The sequence below is a fragment of the Centropristis striata genome, chromosome 8 (assembly GCF_030273125.1).
Source record: "Centropristis striata isolate RG_2023a ecotype Rhode Island chromosome 8, C.striata_1.0, whole genome shotgun sequence".
Taxonomy (NCBI): domain Eukaryota; kingdom Metazoa; phylum Chordata; class Actinopteri; order Perciformes; family Serranidae; genus Centropristis; species Centropristis striata.
The window spans coordinates 36,373,301-36,395,570 of NC_081524.1; the positions used below are offsets into that span (position 1 = coordinate 36,373,301).

The 22,270-nt window shown below is 38.5% G+C and overlaps 1 protein-coding gene across 1 annotated transcript in view; it reads right to left on the bottom strand.

Annotated features, from left to right (window-relative positions):
• LOC131976080 (protein MTSS 1-like) overlaps nt 1–22,270 on the bottom strand; it is a 66,376-nt gene that overhangs the window by 11,980 nt on the left and 32,126 nt on the right. Inside the window, exons 5-12 of the mRNA XM_059338975.1 lie at nt 14,610–14,694; nt 12,935–13,026; nt 12,694–12,768; nt 11,396–11,407; nt 4,284–4,441; nt 2,769–2,876; nt 2,462–2,559; nt 265–529 (exon numbers count right to left, since the gene is read on the bottom strand). Coding sequence (XP_059194958.1) covers nt 265–529; nt 2,462–2,559; nt 2,769–2,876; nt 4,284–4,441; nt 11,396–11,407; nt 12,694–12,768; nt 12,935–13,026; nt 14,610–14,694 — 893 coding nt within the window. The remainder of the gene's footprint in view (nt 1–264; nt 530–2,461; nt 2,560–2,768; nt 2,877–4,283; nt 4,442–11,395; nt 11,408–12,693; nt 12,769–12,934; nt 13,027–14,609; nt 14,695–22,270) is intronic.

Genomic DNA, 22,270 nt, shown 5'->3' on the forward strand with positions numbered 1-22,270 from the left:
TATAATAATAGCAGTGAAATGACTTCACCATGATCACATACACTAACTGCTGCCAGTTAACTGCCTCTCATAGTGGCTATATGGAGATGTGTGAGAAAAGAGTTGTGTAGATTGCCGGTTTGAGGTTTTCTCTTCTGTCTCTGACAACAATGACTTGTAAATCACAGAGCATATGTGGTTTTATAGTCTTGTCCCAACCATGTGTACATACTTAAAGGCTAAATTATGGTTAAGTGTGGGTAGCTGAGGGTTTTTTTTTCTTACCTTGGTCTCAGCTGCCATGGGAGAGGATGATTTGGACGATGTGTATTGGTCGTGTGATGAAGAAATGAAGCCCGAGTCGTGGGAGGAGATGCTGGAGAGCCGGGCCGGGGCCTGCTGGGGTAGCGTGGAGCTACGGTACCGATGGCGGGGGTGGTGGTGGTGGAAGAGGTGGTGTGAGGAAGAGGAGGAAGAAGAGGAGGAAGGAGAATGAGAGTGAGAGCCACTGGATCCCCTGGAGTCACTACTGTTAACGCTGTTCAGACTACTGTGAAAGGGGGAAGGTCGGAGTGAGGGATGAGGGGAGGACCAGAGGAAGGAGAAGTTTGGCAGTGGCGGGCGGGGTAAAGAGAATCAAGTGCACCCAGAGATGTGGATTAAAGAAGGAAGGATGGATAAAGAAAGAGATAAAGGAATAAAAAAAGGGATGGAATGAAGGCAGGGGGTTGGGGTGGAGACAGGGTGGGAAACAATTAACACGGCACACCAAGATGCAGCAGGCAGTGACCGAGGCCAACACAACAAAACAAACCAACATGAGAGGCGTGAAATCATAATGATAATAATTACGGGCAGGAAATCACAGGATTTCATGCCTTTGAGAATATACAAATGGAACAATCATGGAAAGAAAAAACAGCATAAACACTGGGTCTAAATACAGTCTTGAGAGCAACAATACGAGCACATATAGTAATGGTATATTGGGAAATCCGTACAATTAAAAATTCATACAATATATACAGTACAGGCCAAAAGTTTGGACACACCTTCTCATTCAATGCGTTTCCTTTATTTTCATGACTATTGACATTGTAGATTCATCAAAACTATTAATGAACACATGTGGAATTATGTACTTTAAAAAAAAGTGTGAAATAACTGAAAACATGTCTTATATTCTAGTAAGCAAAGGGTGGCTACTTTGAGGAATCTAAAATACAAGACATGTTTTCAGTTATTTCACACTTTTTTGTTAAGTACATAATTCCACATCTGTTCATTCATAGTTTTGATGCCTTCAGTGAGAATCTACAATGTAAATAGTCATGAAAATAAAGAAAATGCATTGAATGAGAAGGTGTGTGTCCAAACTTTTGGCCTGTACTGTATATGTAATGTCTACCAAATAATGTCCACACTTTAACAATGCCTAGTTTAAGATTGTAAACTAGTACTAAAAGTTTGTCAGAATATTTGACTGCAAAGCATCAAAATCATAAAAGTGGCTGCATCACAATGATTTATAAAATTCACCGTGTAAGAATCAAGAAAACAACTGTGTTGTTGTGGACTGAAACTATGAAAATGCTCCTCTTCAGTGAGTTTTAAATATTTTCAGAGCCCGGGAGGCTCTTAAACATTCTCATCATGACATAACAGGTCATCCAAAAAAATTGATTCAATCATAGAAAACCCACAACCCCAAAATTGACAAATGCAAAGCATTACACAACCCAGGCATAGATAGCATATCTGTCTTTAGAGCAGAACAGTTCAGTTCAGAAATAACCACTGGGAGATGCACAAAAAGCAGGAAGGACAAGTGGTAGAAGACATTGTCTGAACAGCTACCAAATTTCTTTTTTGTCAATTCTTTAAAAGTTCACTACCTCTTAATAAATAATAACAACAACAACAAAGGTCCACTTTAGCTGAATTTGTCAGTGAAGTGAATTAATAAACAACTATCACTAACAAAGAAGAGATGAAGCAGAAATAGAAAGAATCTAAGATAAAGCATTTCTAAACCACTGATATTATATATATCAGTATATATATTGACCACTGGGTGGCAGACAGAGATTGGGCAACACAAAAGTTGCTCTCTGTCCTTGTCCCCAACTGCATTACACTGAGGTAAGCAGTCTGACACCAACTTTCATAACCATTAATACGGTTAACAGGACAGATCCGCAGATTTCAGTGGATCCTATGTAAACACTTTTCATGCTATAATATAATCTCTAACATGACCAAATATAGACATTTTGTGGACTTTGCTTTTCCATCTCCTGATTCCTCAGCTTTGGAAATAGGTGACCCAAAAATAACTGGAGTAAATTAATTTTCTATTTGACATCATTTTGAAGCACAATAAGCTTTTATGGGTACACAAAGTACATGTGTACTTGAAAGACAAAGCCTCTCTTTCACATAGTCACGGCTAGGAGTCTTGTGATTGGCTGTCAGAGCCTACCTGCACATGCTAGACTTCCTGGACATGGTGGTGCTGGGGGATGAGGGCGGCGTTTGATATGACCAGCCATAGTCTGAGCCCTTTAGGTCCAAGATCACCTGAGAGGGAGGAAAATATTAGTCACACTTATTAGTCATACTTGTGAAGAGGAACGACACTTAACAGAGCTTTATTTAATCCAAGGACTTTAAAGCCTTAAAGAAACAAACACAAAAGTTATACAGGGCCAGAGGAGTATTTTATTGTGACAATGACATCAAGGTCAGTTGTTTAAGTATAGACTGTTTCATCTTTTATTTTTCCTCACCTGTTCACTAGCAGGGGGAAGCTTGTGTGGGTCAGAGGTCAGGGCTTTGAGGTCATCAGAGATAGCCTGGAGATGGGTGACCTCTCCCAACATAGAAATCTCCTCATCCTAAAAGAAAACACGACAGAAAGAGAGGATGGTAGAGAGAAGAGAAAGGACACGTATTAATGTGTGAAAAAGTGTGGATTTTGAGTTCTGCCCCAGTCTTTACATATTAGATAACCCTAAACCCATGGCCCATATTGTAAAACCCTGCTGGATTCAGACAAGTATAATGATTGACAAACAGATGATCATGATGTAGCATATATTAAATGTACAGATTAAGGTATTAATAGTAGTAGTAGTAGGCTAGATAAACAGAAGATATAGATTCGGCTCAGGAAGGAAATGGAGGACTGGAAACACCACACAGAGACCAGAATTGAGTTGCAAAAAGGGTACCATATATTAGAAACACAAATAAATATAACAGAAAATTACTGTAACGACTGTTACTACTGTAAACAGAAAATATATAATTGTGGAAAAAGTGGAAAGATGCAGAGGGCCCGGTATTTCAAGGCTGGTTTACAGAGTTAGGCAAAGTAGCTGCTTTTGAAAGGATATCCTATAGTATAACAAATGATATTGATAAATATAATGCGAAATGGGGAATGTTTTTAAGACTATATTCTTTACAGGGTAGCTACAATGTATCTGCATACACTGATCATTATGGGCTGTTCTTGGGGGACTGGTATGGAAATGAAGGTGGAGGCAAACTGGGTTCATTACAGGGAAATGTTTACTGGAAGACTATCTGTAGACAGTGAATTAACATATTGAGCATGGATTAATTGTACCTGTCTTGGACTTCTTATGTACTTATTTTTATTTTATTGTTTTATCTATTTATTTTTATTTATGTTTTATTATCATAAGATAGTGTATCTTAATCTTGCCCCTTTTTTCCTTCTCTTTTCCTTTTCTTAATTGGTTGTTAGTGTGGTCTTGTAAAAAATTGTAAAAACTCAATAAATCTCTGGACCCCAACTGAGAAGATCTGGTGCATCCAATTTTCATTTATTTTATTAAGGTATTTTAATGAGCATCCTGTGTTTAATTATGTATTGGTATTATTAGCATAATTGTTAATGTTTCTGTTTCTCTGCTTTTTTGCCTCCCTATGTATTATTATATATTATTATAATACTATGTTTTTTGTTTTGTTTTGTATTTATTTTTCTTTTGTGGTTCTTTGTTCTAATGTACCCTTTAAAAAACAAAAATGTGGAAAACAGCTGTGGAATAAGTTATGTCTTGTACTGATGCTTATGAATGCTAATTTCCAATAAAAAAAATACATTAAAAAAACTCAATAAAAGTTGAATCATAAAAAAAAAAAAATGTGTGAAAAAGTAGAGGCAATTTAAATATAGTGGGATTCAAACAAAAATCAAACACTGTGCAGTGAGGTGACTTGTGAGTACTTCCTGTCGGCTCGTTTCTCTCCTTCTCCTGCGCTCTACTCACCACTACAGGCCGCAGCATGGCTACGAAACAGCAGAACCTCTGTCTGTCTTCTATAAGAGCCTTCCTCAGGGCCTGCTTCTCCGTCTCCTCCAGCAGAATGTATTTATCACTGACATCCTGCATGGCGCTGTCCAACTGGGGTTGGAAATCACCACGACCTTGGACACACAGAAAGAAATGGTTCATTACATACAATCGTTATGCACTTTATGTGTTTTTTTTATGCACAGTGTTCAATGCACCTTATTTGTTTCATAGCACCAACATTTTATACTGCATATTCATATTTATTCTGCACTGGAATTCTACTCCTTAATACATACTTCTTCTTTAGACACTTTATTTTTTATTGTATTTTTATATTTTATTGCTTGAAGTATGCCTAGGTTGTTCTTTTTATTTAATTGTGTTATTATTGTCTCTGTGTGTAATGCTGCTGCTACACTGTAATTTCCCAGCTTGGGATGAATTCTGTCTGTCTGTCTGTCTGTCTGTCTGTCTGTCTGAATACACTATTACTGATGTAACACAACTGCCAACTTGGAAGGAATTACATGACTGTTGTTCATAATAAGTGTTTATATGTTTAAAAATCAACAAACAGATACATTTAACCACTAAACCTGATAGACACTATCTTCTTTCTCAACACAAACACTAATAAGAATACGGTTATATCACTGTAACATGCATGAACAGTCACAAACAATATGATCATTTAGCAATGAAAGAACACTTGGCAGTTTTTTTTCACCCTTTTTTTCTAGTTTGGGTTCGGACTGCTCCTCCTGTATATGTTAATCTTTTCATTGTGGAAAGTGCTATCTTCAGCGCTAGTATTCAAATGTCCCCACTACTTTTTGGCTATCACCTCAGTATGAAGAGCCACTCTTGTCATGGTAGTGTTTCCTATCTCTGGTTCAGAAGCGGCACAAAGCTAATCTACTTTAGCCTAATCTGCTGCTCGTCTTGAGCTCAATTATGCCGAGATAGCCAAAAGTGAGAACTTTTTCCCCACCTTTCTGTTACATTTTGTCACACACTAAACATATACCGTGTGTGCTTTCACAGATGACAAGAGTGCAAGGTATCGCCAAGACCATCTGGTCTATATGTGTGTTTGAATATGCATATGTAAATCCAGGAGTGTCAATTAGAGGCAAGGTTATCCTGTTCACTGTGTGCATCTTTTTACTGCATGGGTATAGGTGTGTGTGTGTGGTTGCATGCATTTCTGGGATGGGTGAGTGTGTGATTTTTATGAGTGGATACCCTGAAGCTGAGTGGAGCCCTCTTGAGTTCTTTCAGGAGGCAGGAAGCCTGGCGACTGCCCAAGATTACATACAGTGGGCCTCAAAGGCATTATCTAACCACTTGAACTACACTTACACACAAACATACACACATGCAGTCCTGACTTTGATACATCAAGGTTAAACCCACATTGAAGGACTCTGTGGTCTGTCTGTCTGTCTGCTTTTGTGTCTGGACGAAGATAACAAACTGGCGTCTAGCGTGGACGTTTGACGTGCGGCACTATATCACATCATGCAAATCGCTAGTAAAGAAATGCAGATAGAGTTACATGGGCAAATCATCTTCACCTCAAATGTAAAACAGAAGAATGTGTGCTCTTTCCTCTCTCATGTGTCAGTGCAGGCTGTGGAGTTGGTACATTATGGGTGATGAAGCATGTGGGAAGCTCTGTTTCCACTGCTTTATCTCTCCATCAGTCGACCACACCACAATTAAAATGGCAATTAACAATGACTTCAAGCACTCGCAAATATCAAGTTGATGGAAAAGCACCTAATGGAAACACTTACTGTCATTATGCGCCCACTAACATCACAGCAGCTGACATTACTGAGAACAGACTAAATGCATTAATCACTCAAGTGCAGTGTGAGTGTTGATACTGAGTGAAGTATAACTCTCAACTATACAGTGATTTAAGACAATGTTTGCACCCAAAGTGGGGAAAATGTGCAATTAAACTAGATTGTTCTTTCCATTCTCGGCAATTTTAAGTCAAGTGTAGCTGCCTAAGTGTTTCAATCAAAATAACAAAAGTCTTCATACTCATATATTGAGGACATGGTGAGTTTGCAAAATACAAATTGCAGTTTGACTGCAACTTTTACAAAATAAAATTATAGGAGTCTGGTGTAAACAGTCCTTAGAACTTGATAGTTGTTGACATAACAAGACGAACTGAGTTTCCATACAGAAGGAATCCGTTTTCCAAGCTTAGTTTGGTGACTGCAACGTTGAGAGGAATGTGCGTCATGTGCGTGTTTATGGCAGTTCCTACTTTATCACACTATGGAGGCCATGACGGAGTAGTTGGACTATAGAAAGCCCAAATTGCAGTATATATTTTCAGTCTCATATACTGTAAATCCAAAAGCCACTTCTTGAGCAGACAAGTATACAATTACATTGTACAAGGTCTTGTGGAGAGCTGTCTGTATGACTGAGCCTGAGAAGGCCAGACAGGCCTCACTCATTAGTCTGGTTTCCACTGCAGCACTGAGTTCATTATTATTCACTTCCCTCCAGGCAAAATTAGTCTTTTTCCATCTTGTTGCCAAGGACATTATTTCTAAGCTGACATTTAAAATAATATTATAATCATTAGTTTTAAACAGCTGGTAAATGACTATTTAACTGTAATACGTAAAATCATGCATCATCTCCGTAATGCTCAGAGATGTAGAAGACATGAAATGACAAAAAAAAGACACAAAATGACCAAAATAAGACACAAAATGACCAAAAAAGACACAAAATTACCAAAAAAGACACAAATTGACAAAAAAAGACACAAAATGACAAAAAAAGACACAAAATGACCAAAAAAGACACAAAATGACCAAAATAACCAAAAAAAGACATTAAATGACCCAAAAAAGACACAAAATGACCAAAATAAGACACAAATGATCAAAAAAGACACAAAATGACCAAAAAAGACACAAAATGACCCAAAAAAAGACACAAAATTACCAAAAAAAGACACAAAATTACCAAAAAAAGACACAAAATTACCAAAAAGACTAAAACACATGAACACTTTAACACAGTGGAGACAGAGCTGACTTCCAAAATGATTTGGCGACCCCCAGAAATCATCTCGCGGCCCCAATTGGGGTCGGGACCCCTAGGTTGAGAATAGCTGCCTTAGGTGACACTAAGAAATATTTCTTTCACATCGCAGCCGTGTTTTCTTCACTCACATTTAAACTTTAGGTCTTATTTGGCCTTGGTGTAGAATAAGAAGCTTTTCAAGTCTCAAAGCCAGTGATGCTGTGGTGTCTTCTTGGCATGCAGTAAAACGAGAGCATACTGTATTCTGTTTTTTTCCCACTAGTTCAAGTCTTGGCAGACTCTATTCTCAACATAACCACAATGGGTTTGGAAAGGCATGACTGTAAGTTCAGGCACTTTGTCTGAGACAGATGGAAAGCCAAATATTTTCTTTGTTGCTGTTTTGGTAGAGCCCATGAGTATCATGAGTAGTGCTTCACATCATCGCAATCAGCGTCGCATTACCTCCTCGTGTACTTCTATTACAGGTTGGCCCATCACAAAGCATCTGATCTCTGCTCTCATTTAATTACATGAAAACATTTGGATTTTTTTCTACAAATGCAAGCAAACATTATCGAGGCTCGCAGAGTAATATTTGAGTTTAGCCATTTAAAAGTGATCAATTCCACAAATGTACACGCTCATAATGCTAGTTCAGGTGGTAACTAACCATAAAAGGGTAAATATTATATACTACTTCAAACTAACCACACATAGACTGAAGTATATCTGTAATATGCTCCCCGCCTCTGGAAATCACTACCACCCCAACTCAGGAAAATTGACTCACTCCCTCATTTCAAATCACAACTCAAAACACATCTGTTTAAAACTGCTTATTCCCTCTGATCACAATTACCCTGTCCAATCTATCTTTTGTATTGTATTGTTATTAATTCTGTGTATTCTATTGTATTTTATTGCTGAATCTTTTCTATCTTTTTTGTACGGTGTCCTTGAGTGCCAAGAAAGGCGCCTCCAAATAAAATGTATTATTATTATGATTGATATACCATCATAAGCCGTTACTAAATCAGCTTGACGCAGTCTTGAGTGTTGTAAAAGACACGATCACAGGGATGGATAGGGTTGCACAGACACACACACACACACACACACACAGACACACACTTGTGTGCAGAGACAATGCAGAACACATCCTGGCAGGAGATGTCAGCTTGTGGTAAGCAGAGGGGTTGTTAGTGCTGAACTGAACACATTCCCGGTGCCAGAACTTGTGCATCTGTGCTTGTGCAACTATGTGAATGACAAGGCCGTGATTACTACTTCCTCTTTTTCTTCAACCACAGACAAACACTGAGGTTCACTCAAGGTCAATGGGCTCTGACTGCATTGTAAACAAATCCACCCTGAAGCATATTTCACAAGCCGTTTCAGTATGCAATTAAGGACAATTAATGCCTGTGACACATAGTGTAGAATTATTTTTTCACTCTCTTGTTCTCATGAACCAACACTGTAGTTGCCAAAATATGGCAACACCAAAATACACAACATTACGCAATCTACTGCACTTTAACAGTCAATTCAGCTCAGCTGATGTAGGTTATGAGACTAGTTAGCTAATTTGCTCATCCACATTTCAAATACAACAGCCAGGGAAGCAAGGAGAAGTTGAATATCTGTACCCAAATATTATTTTCATCAATGAGCTTTGTTGTTTTGTGCAATCTATTATTCATCAGCTTTTTTTAAAGTATAGAAAAAGTATAGAAATAAAAGTGCTTTTACCAAACCCAACTTGCCAGCACGGATACAGCGGGGGTCTACACAGTCACTGTGTAGATACATGTGCACACACACACGAAAATGAGATTAGCTTCTTCAGCTTTCACATGACCAATGATTACATTAAGTTGCAGTCACAGGCTGTTACTTAGCAAGGCTGGGGTCTCAGGTCAGAAAAACACCCTCACAAGACACATATAAAACCATCAGATACACACTCGCCAACACAAGCAGACAGGCAGATGTTATTCCTGGGGATTAAATGGGGAGCTGTGTCTTTCACCAGTATGACTAAAACTTGTTTTCCTTAACTTTATTTTACAGTTTGTTAGGGTTGGGCGATATGGCCCTAAAAGAATATCACGATATTGCAGGCTATTTTTTTCGATAACGATATTCTTGATGATATTAGGAAATACTTAAAAAGATATAGAAAATATGATTTTTTTTAGTCTGTATAAGTATTTAAAAAACTAACATGTAGTGTGAAGTGCAAATCTCAACAGTTGCCAAATACAAAATTTTTTACTCTCGACTCTTGAGTATGAGAAAATAATTAAATTAATCATTTAGGCGTTCCGGGGGTATATTTTAATGAAATTTTGTAAAGGAGAATAAAGGTTCTTGTATGTTTTATTTAAGGCATCTTATTTTGACAGTCTTCTTGTAAATTCTGTGGTGGATTCTCTTAACACACTGTGCTCTTATTTTGAAAGCTGCATGTGTTTAGCGACAGGGAGTAGGTAGCTTTTTGTGATTAAAACAACTTTAACCACTACATCAAGAAGTAGGAACGTTGCCAATATCATGATATGCATTTCTTTTAACCATAAAAAAACCCCGATATTATTGTGAACAATACGATATGGCACAATCCTACAGTTTGTGCATATTTCTTTCATATAGAGGTCACAGATTTTACAGGTTTTGTCACTAGGTGACTTGCTGAAGACAAGACAAAATATGTTTGTGTTAGCAGAGCAAAAGAACAGAAACTTGCCAACACTGAGCACACTTAAACTGGACTGAAGAACAGACACAACAGAAATGATAGAAAGACAACTTGTAGAAACAGGACCAGTAAAGCAGAAGGAGCCACCCAATGGACCTGACCATATCTCAAGTCTACTGAGGCCTCCTCTTCACCTCCTTTCCCCTCTTGTCTTCAGAGCACAGCATGTTTTTACCATTACTGTGATATTGATTCAAAGAAAGAGGTTCAGTTATGGATCACGCCATTGTTTCATGTTCAATTTCCCATTCAAGAATACTCTGTGCCCAACTACAATCAGCCACTGACTCAGATCTAAAGACAGTGAATTAGAACGACAAGGAGGCAGAAGAGACCACAGTAAAAATAATGGGCCCTGGGTTACTGTACCCTTGTATAAAAACCAATAGAAGGCATCAGATTTACAGACTTTATGTCTTAATTGGCCAATATGGAGTGGTAACTTCAGTCTTAAAAAAAATACTTTTCATATTTGAGGAAGAAAACTGAGCATGCAAATATTTAGCAGCAGCTTACACACATATTCTTATCTCAATATACACTACTGGTCAAAAGTTTTAGAACACACCAACTTTTCCAGAATTTAATTGAAAACGATGCAGTTTAATGTCTCAGTGTACTCTGAAATTAATGCACATTTGCAACATTTAAAATTCTTTATTGAGCATGATAGTGTTTTGAAAGTAAAAAAAAGATTCAAAATCACATTTTATGTTGGACTAAAGGACTAAAAAAAGACACAAAATGACCAAAAAAAGACACAAAATGACAGACACCTAAAGACACAAAATGACTAAAAAAAGACACCTAAAGACACAAAATGACACAAAAAAGACACAAAATGACAAAAAAGACACAAAAAGACACAAAATGACTTACAAAGACATGAAAATAATTGAAAAAATGTACAAAATAGCCCAAGACTCCATAGAGTTAAGTTGTTAACCCATTTCTTGTTCCCTGAAAAAGGCCTACTTGTATAATTCTGAAATGTACATTATCTTTCAGTTTTGGTTAACCTTACCTTTTTTTATTTACCTCTGGCAGTTCACAACTTAGCTTTGTACCCTTTCAAGCTGTTCGTTTGACTTGAACTGCTTGAATTTCAATAAAAAACTGGAAAAATTGGGGTGTTCTAAAACTTTTGACCGGTAGTGTATATATGGTGGCTTCTTCACAATGCAACCAATATGCTTGGTTAAGCATTAAAGCATGAGTGACATCCTGGACAGTGTGTCTGTTACACAAGCTGACTTACCTAGATTATCAGCTGCAGTGCAGCACAAAGAGAAGGACGGTATCAGAACCACACAAGGACAGTGAGAGGAAAAAGATCCAAGTCAACTGAAAGAGTGCCAGCACTTAACACTTAAAGGTGCAGTCTTATGTTTCTGAATGCCTGCTTAAGCATTTAGTCATGCAGACAGCTGTAGTAGAATGACACAAGTATTATGTGGCAGTATTGATGATCAGCAATATGCCAAAGTCAAATCTACTGCATAGACGGAGGAAGAAAAATATTGTTCCTGAACACCTGTTGACTTTAGGAATGTGAGACATCCAATAATTCAAACCTGAACATATTAAGATCTCTAAACATACTGCAAAGATGTTCGTCTAATTCCTTTTTTGTGTATGGAATTTTTTCTCTAGGTAGGTGAATGCGTATGAAGAACCTGAGCCAAGAGAGCTGCAAGGGAAAAAGCCCCTTCCCTCTCAGAGAGTGTTTACCAAGTAAGGTAATGTTTAGCCTTACTAGATCTGCACAAGGCTAATCAGTAAGGAAACATTTCTACCTTCTTCTATACACATAGACACATCACTGCTATCTAATGAAAACCCCATATATACAATTTGGACATTTTCCCATTTGAAATACAAGGTGGCCTTTTCATAAGCTGTTTTTATGACTCAACCCATTTACGGATTCAATTATCAGATTTTAGATTCCTGCAGATAGTGTTAATCCAGTTCAGCATGAATCAAACTAAACTAAAATACTAACAAACCCCAGGTGCACAATGTTCAAGATGAGTTGCTGTTTTTCTTTCCTGGATCCTGTTGTACACTAATGACACAACAGGCCGACCAAAGATTTGTAATTTTAGCTTTATTGGCTTCCAAAAAACAAAAGATTGCAATTCTCATTGAGGTTCAGTAGTTTGTTTGAAATACATGTATATACTTAATGTTTTAGTATAAGGAGCTTAAAAGACTCAAGTGTCACTGTTGCTGGTTACAACCTAGTAGAGAATAACAAGCGTTTTATCTGTTTGCTTTTCAAGATCTGAATGTAAACAAATTCTCTCACAGACACTTGAGATGGATACATTTCACTGAGCTTAGCAGACAATGCTCCAAGTTGTTCAGCGTGTGCTCCCTATACTACGTTTTTATGTCTGCACCATAAAGTGTATATTGTGTAGTGTGATGCTCTTCTGGGTATTTGTTGGTACAAGATTAGTCTCGCTCTGAGTCCCTCAGTTTTTTTTTGTTAACTCACATAAGCTTTGGTTTCATATCAAAATCAAAGATTAAACATTTTTTTCTTTTTACCTTTCTTTGCTTTCTTCTGAAGTTTCAGTGTGTCTGAGGACTTCTTCTTTATTTCCTGCCGGGCTCTTTTATACTCTGGTGCAGATGGACAAGGCAACAAAGTAAGCCAACTGTTTGGAAACTTTGTGTTGAGCTACAGTTTTTATACACTTAAAACAACTTAATACACTTTAAACAAAACTGGGAAACAATCAGCATGTTGTGTTATACTCTTGTGTCTGAAAACATTTGTTTTTCCTACCTTTAGCATGGTCCTTATCCAAAGTGTTGACTCCTCTTTTCCACTCCTCCATCTGTTCTTGTAGCGGGTTGATCAGACCCTCCAGGAAGCCCCTGCAGAAACACCACAAAAATGACTTCTAATTTGAGGTTGACTTGATCCGTTTAACTATTTTTAGGTAGATGTTCACGACTAACCTTATAAAATCTAAACATGTCACTGTTGGAATTCATTTCTAACTGCTGAGGTGGACAATTCTTTATAAATGATGTGTAGCCCAAATATGTTTTATTGACAAATGATATGGCTGAACAACCTATTTATAAAATGTCTATACCAGAGTTGCTCTGCAGGGTTTGTCAGTATATCTGTCACCTGATACTAAAGTTGCAGACAGATCGTCAGACATTAAAATCTGGGTCTGACTCTGACTCTGGGTTGCTATTCTGCCTATACACTGTATGGTCCTATCTGTCAATCATTAACAGGCAGAGAGAAAAGGGAGAAAAACAGAGACTGGGAGAAGAAAAAGTCTGCCCATGTCTGACTGTGTGTCACAGGAGGAAGTAAGAAGCTTGTGCAGTCATGTCTGTCAATCATTACCCAACTGTGTCCGTCTTGGATTGGAGATGTATTTGTGAGTGTGTTGAAGAGGCTGTGAGTGTGAGAGGTAGGCAGCTGCAGGCTTACTGCATGAAACTAAAATTAGACTTGTCCCTCTTACAGACATTTCTCCAGTGTGTGTGTGTGTGTGTGTGTGTGTGTGTGTCAGTGGGTGGGTGGGTGGTGACCACAGCCCCCCTGTGTACAGCCCCTGCTATGGAGATCCAAGTGGAATCTCTACTGAAATGCCACCCGAAATTAGAGAGCCCCTTGTCTGTGTAGAGTGTGTGTGTGTGTGTGTGTGTGTGTGTGTGTGTGTGTGTGTGCATCAGAGAGAGATGTGGTGTGTGTGGCAACACTGAAACATTATAGATGCTTGTGTTGCCAGACAAATCGTCTCTTTCCCAGCATTCCACGACGAGGGGCATTCTTACCCACGCTCACAAAATGTCAGGACATGGAGGATATGGTGAGATAACAATTTGAATCAGATCATTTTATTGTTATGAAAACAGTTTGGGTCAAAGTACACCAACTGTGAGTCACCAATATAGGAAACACAGGACATAAACTTTATCCCAATCATCGGTTTATCTTTTAGTTTGAATAGACCTTCGTGTTAATATTCCCTTATTAGCTCAATAAAACCACAGTGATGGGACTTGTTCCCATGGTAACCCCAATTAAATCCCAGCTCCCATCCAACCCCTCTTATGTTGCACATTCCAGCCAATTATTCACTAGAATTGCAGAAACAGATTTCCGACACCTTTTCCAAAGTGAAATTCAAGCTCTTTTCAAGAATATTCTAGCTTTCCCAGCAATTTACAGCTGTAGTAAATTGCATATTTATATACAGTTAAAACACTGAACTGATTCAACTTCTTCATCACATTATATAAAATGTTTTTGGATTGAATGTTACTGAAACTTCAAGAACTTTTCAACTCTGAAAACACAACACTTAAAATTTAAGTGATTTCTACGACCTGTAGGAGACCCGAGGAGGGATATATATCGTTAGTATTGTGGTTAAAGGGAGATGAAGAAAGGATAAAAAGCTCACTAATATGTGATGTGTAATGTTACTTACATAGAGAACTGTTTGAGTTTGGCCTCTATGCTACGATGTCTCATACACATCCTGGTCAAAGCTGATCCAATGTCTTTGGTCCCACCTGAAAGACAAAACAGACAAAAAAATATCAATTAAATGAGCTTTTAGTGTGAGAATAGTGAAAAGTATCATACTAATTTGAAATATTTATCTAAATTTCCCATGTGAAATGATACAACTTGTTTGGTAATTATATTGCAGTTCAGTATACACACTGCAAAAAAGCCAACTTGTATTTTTTGGCCTAAAACAGTGATTTAAGTTGGTAAAACTTGGAAATTTAGGGCAATAATGTAAGTTAGCAAAACAAAGGAAGCCAGTTGTCTGCTCAAAAACAAGTTTGTGAGTTGTTGTTACTTATATCTTTAAGTTGGGGTTCACAACAAGGGACAATAGTTCTGCTAACTCTTATTTCTTTGTTGTGAAATGCAGGAAAGCCAACTTTCCGAGTTTGCACTGCACTTGAAGTCTCATTGTGGCTGTGCTGCCTCCAGCTGGAGTCCACAATAAAATGACAAAAATCTAAATTCAGAGTTGAGCAAACTCAAAAGCAAAACTTAAAATATTTAGTTTAATTGTCCAACTTAAAATTTTATCGAAGCTTGTTGCCTTGAGATTTTTACTTCACCCAACTTTTCTTTTTTTTTGCAGTGCAGTAGTCAAATAATGTTAAGTTTCTAACTTTTTACTGGACTGAGAGACTTTTCTGATGAAAAAAAAACATGGCTGGACATTTCTAAATGAAACATCTGTGACAGGCACTCACTGACTGACCCCACACTTTCCACAGTGGGAATTAGCGGGAAACAATGAGTTACGTATTGCACATATTCAGGTCAGGAAAAGTGATGGGAAGTTGGAGCCTTGCAAAATGTGCTCAGGGCTAATGTCAGTTTCCTTCACACAGGCTAACTAGCCGTCCACTGGAAGGCCTCAGGCTCGACAGCTAAGCAGGGACTTGACGGTGATTGACAGGACTATTGTCTGGCTTCTCAGTGTGACTAGTCGGCTCCTCTGTGGGGTTGAAGCTCTATGGTGTGTATGCATGAGGAAGAAATGGTGGGGGCAGAGAGATCTTGTATGAAACTGTGTCACATTCTGTTCAGTGTATCAGAAGCAGAGTGATACTTTCTCAGTTTGTGTGTCTGTGTGTGTGTGTGTGTGTGTGTGTGTGTGTGTGTGTGTGTTAGAGTTTGGTTGTGATGATCTGATGTGAAGTGTGAACCCCCTCCAACAGAGCAAGCCATTCTGCTGTCAGCACAGTACTTGCTGCATGCAGAGACTCACACACAGAGCTGTCACTCACTCACAACCACTCACACAGATTTACAACACACATACACACACAAATTGTCTTTTACTCTGTCTGAGGTTGCACAAAACAGATGCAAAAAGGCTGCACATTAGGCCTACAATGCTCACTCATGGAAATTGGCTTGGCACAAATAAAAAAAAAATCCTCTAAACAGGAAATCCTGACAGAAGGAGAAAAACTTTCACATTTATATTGTAGTTTCAAATGGTCTGAGTTGAAATTGTAACTAAGGTTATTCCTGAAGAGAAATGACAGAAGGGCCAAATTGTGGTATGGTAGTAAAAAAAGCAACATATTTGTGAAAATATGTGCACCAGGACCAGACTCCTCAACATCTCATATTGGTGTGAGATTTTTTTGGAGCTACCCTGTGTGAACTGTGTATCTCAAGTGGAGCTGTAGTTGGGAAAAAGATGGGCGCAAAGTTTGGAGCATATGTTCTGAATTACTGAACTAAATTCCACAGGATCATGTGTGAAGAAATGTTAAGTGGATAAAGCATTTACACACTTGTGTCTATCCTGAAAAACAAGTCACAAAGATGTGTGTCAAAGTTTCAAAATGTGCAAATGTGTTAAATCTTATTTGCCTAGTTTTCTTTGACTGAGCTGTGAATGTCTGCTAGACTAAAAATGATCAAATTGACAAAATATCTACCTTCATCTCTACACCAAAACCAGTGGAACAGCATGTGTAGTTGTAAGTCTCAGTTGCTATGTGATTTTGAACACTCAAAACTGACACACAGAACTGGTTTACAGACAATCTGCATCTGTCCTGCTCTTCTTAAAGACCAGAATTAGTTCACTGTGTTTTTGCCTGCTCAGTAAAAGTATGGTAACACAGAGAGATACAGAGTGATAATGAATGAAGCTATTCTAGATGGAAAATTGCAACTTTCACTAATACATAATTCAATGTCAGTCCCATTGAGCCCATTAAGATTTCCATATTTTTCCCTCTATCCATTCATTCATCCATCATTTCCTCCTCTACTGTGCATGCTTGCTATTGCAGAGGGTGTGGTTACTAAATGCCACAAAAGGCCTTTCTGTTATTCAACACCAATACTCATTCATTCCTGCGTTGACTTGTTTAGTCATCCAATCCATCCATCCATCCATCCATCCATCTGCCCATAGTTCCCTTACTAAGACTGCTTGTTATTCTAGAGGGTGTGGCTGATAGATGCCAAAGTGCCACGAGGAGGACACACAACCAACAAAAAGAAGCAGGATTTAGCGCTGGCAAACATTTTTTTTTGGAAAGTTACAGTAGAGTTGTAGCCCATGCTGCCAAGAGAAAAGTTTGGTTTCATTTGTCACCACCCACCCACACTTCTTGATTTGATAAGAAGCATATAAAAGAAGCAAAATCTGCTTTTGGCTGCATGAACAGGTGTGCCATTATGGGTGTGATCGAAAGAATAAACTCCAGCTCACACTCAAGTCAGATTTTGTGAGATTATTGCAAAACCTTCATTTCAATTTGAATAGAGTTCCACTGAATTTCTTTTAATTGGGGACATATTTGAAAGAGACAGAAATTTCTCATCAGACGTTAGCATATTGCTCAAGATGTGGGAATGGCAAAAGGGCTCCTCCCATGCCACGAGCATTAACGGCCAGGTGACTGAGCCAGTTTATACCATAGCAACATGATTACACTGACAAAAGTCTTTTGTTGAACTAAAAATAATTCAGCAATACCACATATTCCAAATGTGAAAGAGACTGCATTTCCCCCTCTCACAGCAGTTAGCTCGTCAACATGGCCTGTGCCATGACTGCCAGTTACCATGGAAACTGTGCATGTGTCTGTGTGTGTGTGTGTGTGTGTGCCTGCTACAATCTGACTTGGGTTCCAACAGTGTTACGAGGACCCTTTAATTTTCTGCTATACAGTGCCTGACATGTCATGCTCTTTAGGAAGAATTAGACATACACATGCAGCCCAATGCAATCCACAGCACTGCAGTGTATGGTAGGTATATCGATACTTCTGACAGTTTAAGTTAAGTGAAAAATATTCGTCCTTTTAATCATCATTCAGTCATTGATTAATTGACGTTGAGATTGAAAGTATTGCCGCACTACAAGCTCGCACATTATGTGCGGTCAGAAGAAGTGTTAAGCGTTCCCATGCTGGCCAAAAGTGGATATCAGACCAATCTGCCCTGTTTGTGGAAAGTTGTTCTGCTGCTCTCAGGATAAAGTAGCTGCTAACACACATCTTCTACTCTGTCTAGCACTGATTGACCCCTGGATAGAAATAGCTCCATTGGCAGCTCCAGTTGTCTACCACACACACACAGGAACACACAAAAAAGCAAACTTCAATTGCTTCACTGCACGGCCAGACCGCTGCTGTGTGTGTGTGTGTGTGTGTGTGTGTGTGTGTGTGTGTGTGTGTAGTGGCATAGCTGGCTGTCAGTAGAAATAGCTGCTGTTTGACACGGTTGTTTCGGAGGCTTGTAATTATCCCCGCACCACCAACACTTAACCAGTTGAAAACACACACATACACTTTATACACTATAAACTTGAGTCTTTGGTATATTTATGCACGAACAATTCTAAGTGATGGCCATCTTTGTTAAAACCTAGTGAGCAAGAAGGCAGCAATAGCAGTCTGAGAAAAGTATTTGGCAGCGTTTAAAAAACCCCAAAAAACACCTGTCCCAGGATATGCAATCAATTATGTCCCACAGTAGAAAGTAGAAGACAGTATAAAGTCAACAGGTTGTCTTGCTGCTGTTAACCCTTTATCAGGCAAAGAACTATATTTGGTAACTTCAGGTATTATTTAGAGAAAAAAGTAGCAAATTTACTAGATTAAAGTGGCAAACCTACGAGAAAAAAAGTCGCAGATTTAAGAGTTTTAAAGTGGCAAATCTGCGTGAAAAAAGTCGCAGACTTACGAGAAAAAAGTGGGGAAAAAGCAACTTTTTCCTCCCAGATTCACCACTTTAAATCTCATAAATCTGCGCATTTTTTTCTCGTAGATTTGCCACTTTAATCTCGTAAACTTTTTTCTCAAAATATTATTTTCGTATGTTTTTTTTTTTACACATTCTGGCAGTATGTAATATCCTCCAATATTCTCTAGGGTTGGAATTTGGAATTTGCAAGTATTTCAATGAGTGCCCTATTAAGGGTTAATAAATATTCTCTGTGTCAGATTGAAATATTAAGCAACCACTACTTTCATCTATCCCTAATAAAGCTTTCTTTCTGCTATGTGATACTTCAGCTTTCTGTGGGAACTACCTTCTCAATGGTCTATAGGGACATTTGTGACAGTGGTGATAGTTTTCTGTCAGTGTGTGTGTCTATGTGAGAGAGATAGTATGGCAATTTGATGTCGAGCTGCCAAGTCTGTCTCCGTCCTCAACCCCCTTACACTGTTCCTTGGAATGTCACATTATGCTGACACAGTCTGTGTGTGTGCGTTTTGTAAGAAAGCAGAAAAGGGACTTTGAAAGGACAGTGGAATAAAAGGTTGATGCATCAATGTATTGGAAGCATACTGTCAAGGGACACTTCAGTTGAAAGTGCTTTTATTATAAACTCTCATTATGATGTGTTGCCTCTATAGTTCTTTATCCTAGACATCCCTGTGTGAGTAAGCTCTGTTTATTTTTGGTCAGTCTTGCAATTAACTCACTTGCTGAATAAGCTTGCTAGACAATTTTCCCCAAGGCAGCCGGCTATGTAACTCGTCCCCTCCGCAGTATTAAATAAAGGTGGAAGGACAAATTGTCTGTATTTATATAACAGGAGAACCTTTCTGGTTGCTATGAGACTGTGACATGGTTTTCTGCAATCTGAGACCATCGTTTAAAATGGCATCATTGAATGCTGTGTTAAACATACATAAGAACAGAATGCAGAAGGGTATATACTTACAAAAAAACCCCAAAATTTCCAGTTTGAACATTAGATTTGAAATTTAGCCAATAGAATATAGATTGCAAAGTATTTGCAAATCATTGCATTTTGTTTTTATTCTGTTTTTCTCAGCATCCTGACTTCTTTGGATTGTGGGTAGTAAACTACAAAAACCATTGTGTGCAGCCCCACATCACAATATTGCATCCATCTATTTACCTCACAAGAAACTAATAAATAAATAAATACATGGTGGGACTTTACCTCTACCTTGGGTTTTAGCAGATTAAACCCCCTCTAAGTGACCCAAACTACAAACTGTCCAGTCTGAAATTTCTGACTTGTCAACTAGGATTCCTGTCTTTTAATCTGTGATATCAGTTATATGCCTTTAAAGTAAAGGTAATCATACAGATATAGAACCTGTGTTTTTTTTCTTTTTAAAAATAGGTTCCATGGTTTATTTCTGTTAAACCCACTAATGAAAGTGTGGTACACGCTAAATGAGTCTGCATCTTAACACTGATCTCAGCCTGTCATTAGGGGATGGAGGGAAAGTTGATATGAAGAAGAGGTGAAAAGTGATTTAGGGAGGAGGAAGGAAGGAAGGAAGGAAGAAAGGAAGGGAGGGAGTGGTTAGAAAGGAAAATGTTAAATTTCTATACATATAACAGACAGAAGAGAAAGAGAGGGAAATGAGGATAAACTCTTAAGAGCAAAAGGAGAAATGGAGAGAACGAGAGTGATTTGGCTGGGTGAGGTTTGACATGAAGATCAGAGAGGCCTGCTAGCTAAAACCACCTCTGTATGGGCACCAGATGGTCGCTGTTAACTACGGGCCAGTGGTTACACTGATAAGAGACTGGAGACCATACAGCTGGTTACACACACACACATGCACTCACCCAGCTGGACAGAGGTAAGAAGATCTATTCACTAGCTAATTAGAGAGCTGGAGAAAACACTAAGCCAGCTATATTAAAGAACACATCTTTTCCTCTTCATGTTGGCCTCCAATCGAAAACAGAGGTTGGGTGTAGGGGGGGTGGGGGGGTTCACACCGAAAAAATAAGCAGCAACATCTTTTCAAAACGATGCATGCAATGAAGCCATGCTGCAAGGAAGATTACTTTCCATTCCCTCCAGCCAATTACAGCTGATAACACAATACTGTTATCACCTGCCTGTATTTATATGCATCTTGTCAGACCAGTTTGTCCATAAAACTAGTAATTAAATTCACAGCCTTACTGTAAAAGTGAAGTTTGCACAGGTGGCATTAAGTTAAATCACTATCACTCATAGACAACAGAACCTTAACTAATTTAATGAGATGAGCTAATGCAATTAAATATAGAGAGCAGGGGGTTACAGAACAATGCTACATGCTGAGACTCTTTAAAGTGAACAGATATTCAACTAACTTTTTTAAGATAATACTTATACTTGCAGATCTTTTTTGGCAACAAATCATTACAAAAATAACTTATTTGTGTTTTAGGAAGATCTGAATCCTGAATCATTTCACAGACTGCTCATGTCTTAACATGATGCCTTTTGCACACGCACACACACACACACACACACACACACACACACACACAAAGCTGAGCAGTTGGCATGCCCAGATGGAGCCACCCACATAGCGCAGTCACAGGCTAGGATTTCATTCATTGATTTATATTTCTACTCTGTCAGTCTGGTAGTCTACTGTAAGTCTACGATTACATTTTCCAATAAATGATAAAGTAAGTGGCCGATTGTGAGCAGTTCTAATAAACCTGGGACCTGAGGAAGCTGGAAAAAAGTGATTGAACGTGGGAGTGAGTCAAAGTGATTGTTTAAAAAAATCATCTCGACAAACTTACTATACAATCCATACTAGGTAAAGGGGTTAAATAAGGAGATATGTGGGGATAAAAATCTGCATGGTCTCCAAGGTCAAGGGCTTATAATAGTCTACTCTAATGGTTGGCCTGGCCTCCTTGGGAACCGAGATCACCTCTTCATTCATCAATAGCTGCTGACAGAAAGTCAGCTCACTCAGTCTACCCCCACACACACACACACAAACACACGCACATATACACTCGACAGTCAGCAAGTCTAGCCTCAACGGGCACCAACACATGCAAATGTGTGGGCCAGCAAACACACGCACCTGCTGCAGTGTGACCAGTGCTGACACACAAAAACTCTGGACTGTCTGACTACAGCTCCCAACAGCTGTCATCCAAAGACAGGAGATGGGAAAAGAATGACAGAAGGGAGCCAAGGAGAAGATGAGCAGAGGTGTTGAAAGAAAAGTGGAGCAGGAGAGAGAATAAAATGATGGGGACTATTTTCAGATACTGAAGAAAATTCTGGAAGTGTGTAATTCGAAAAGAACTGACTGTACTGAGGCATACCTTTGATTGAAAACATGTGCATCT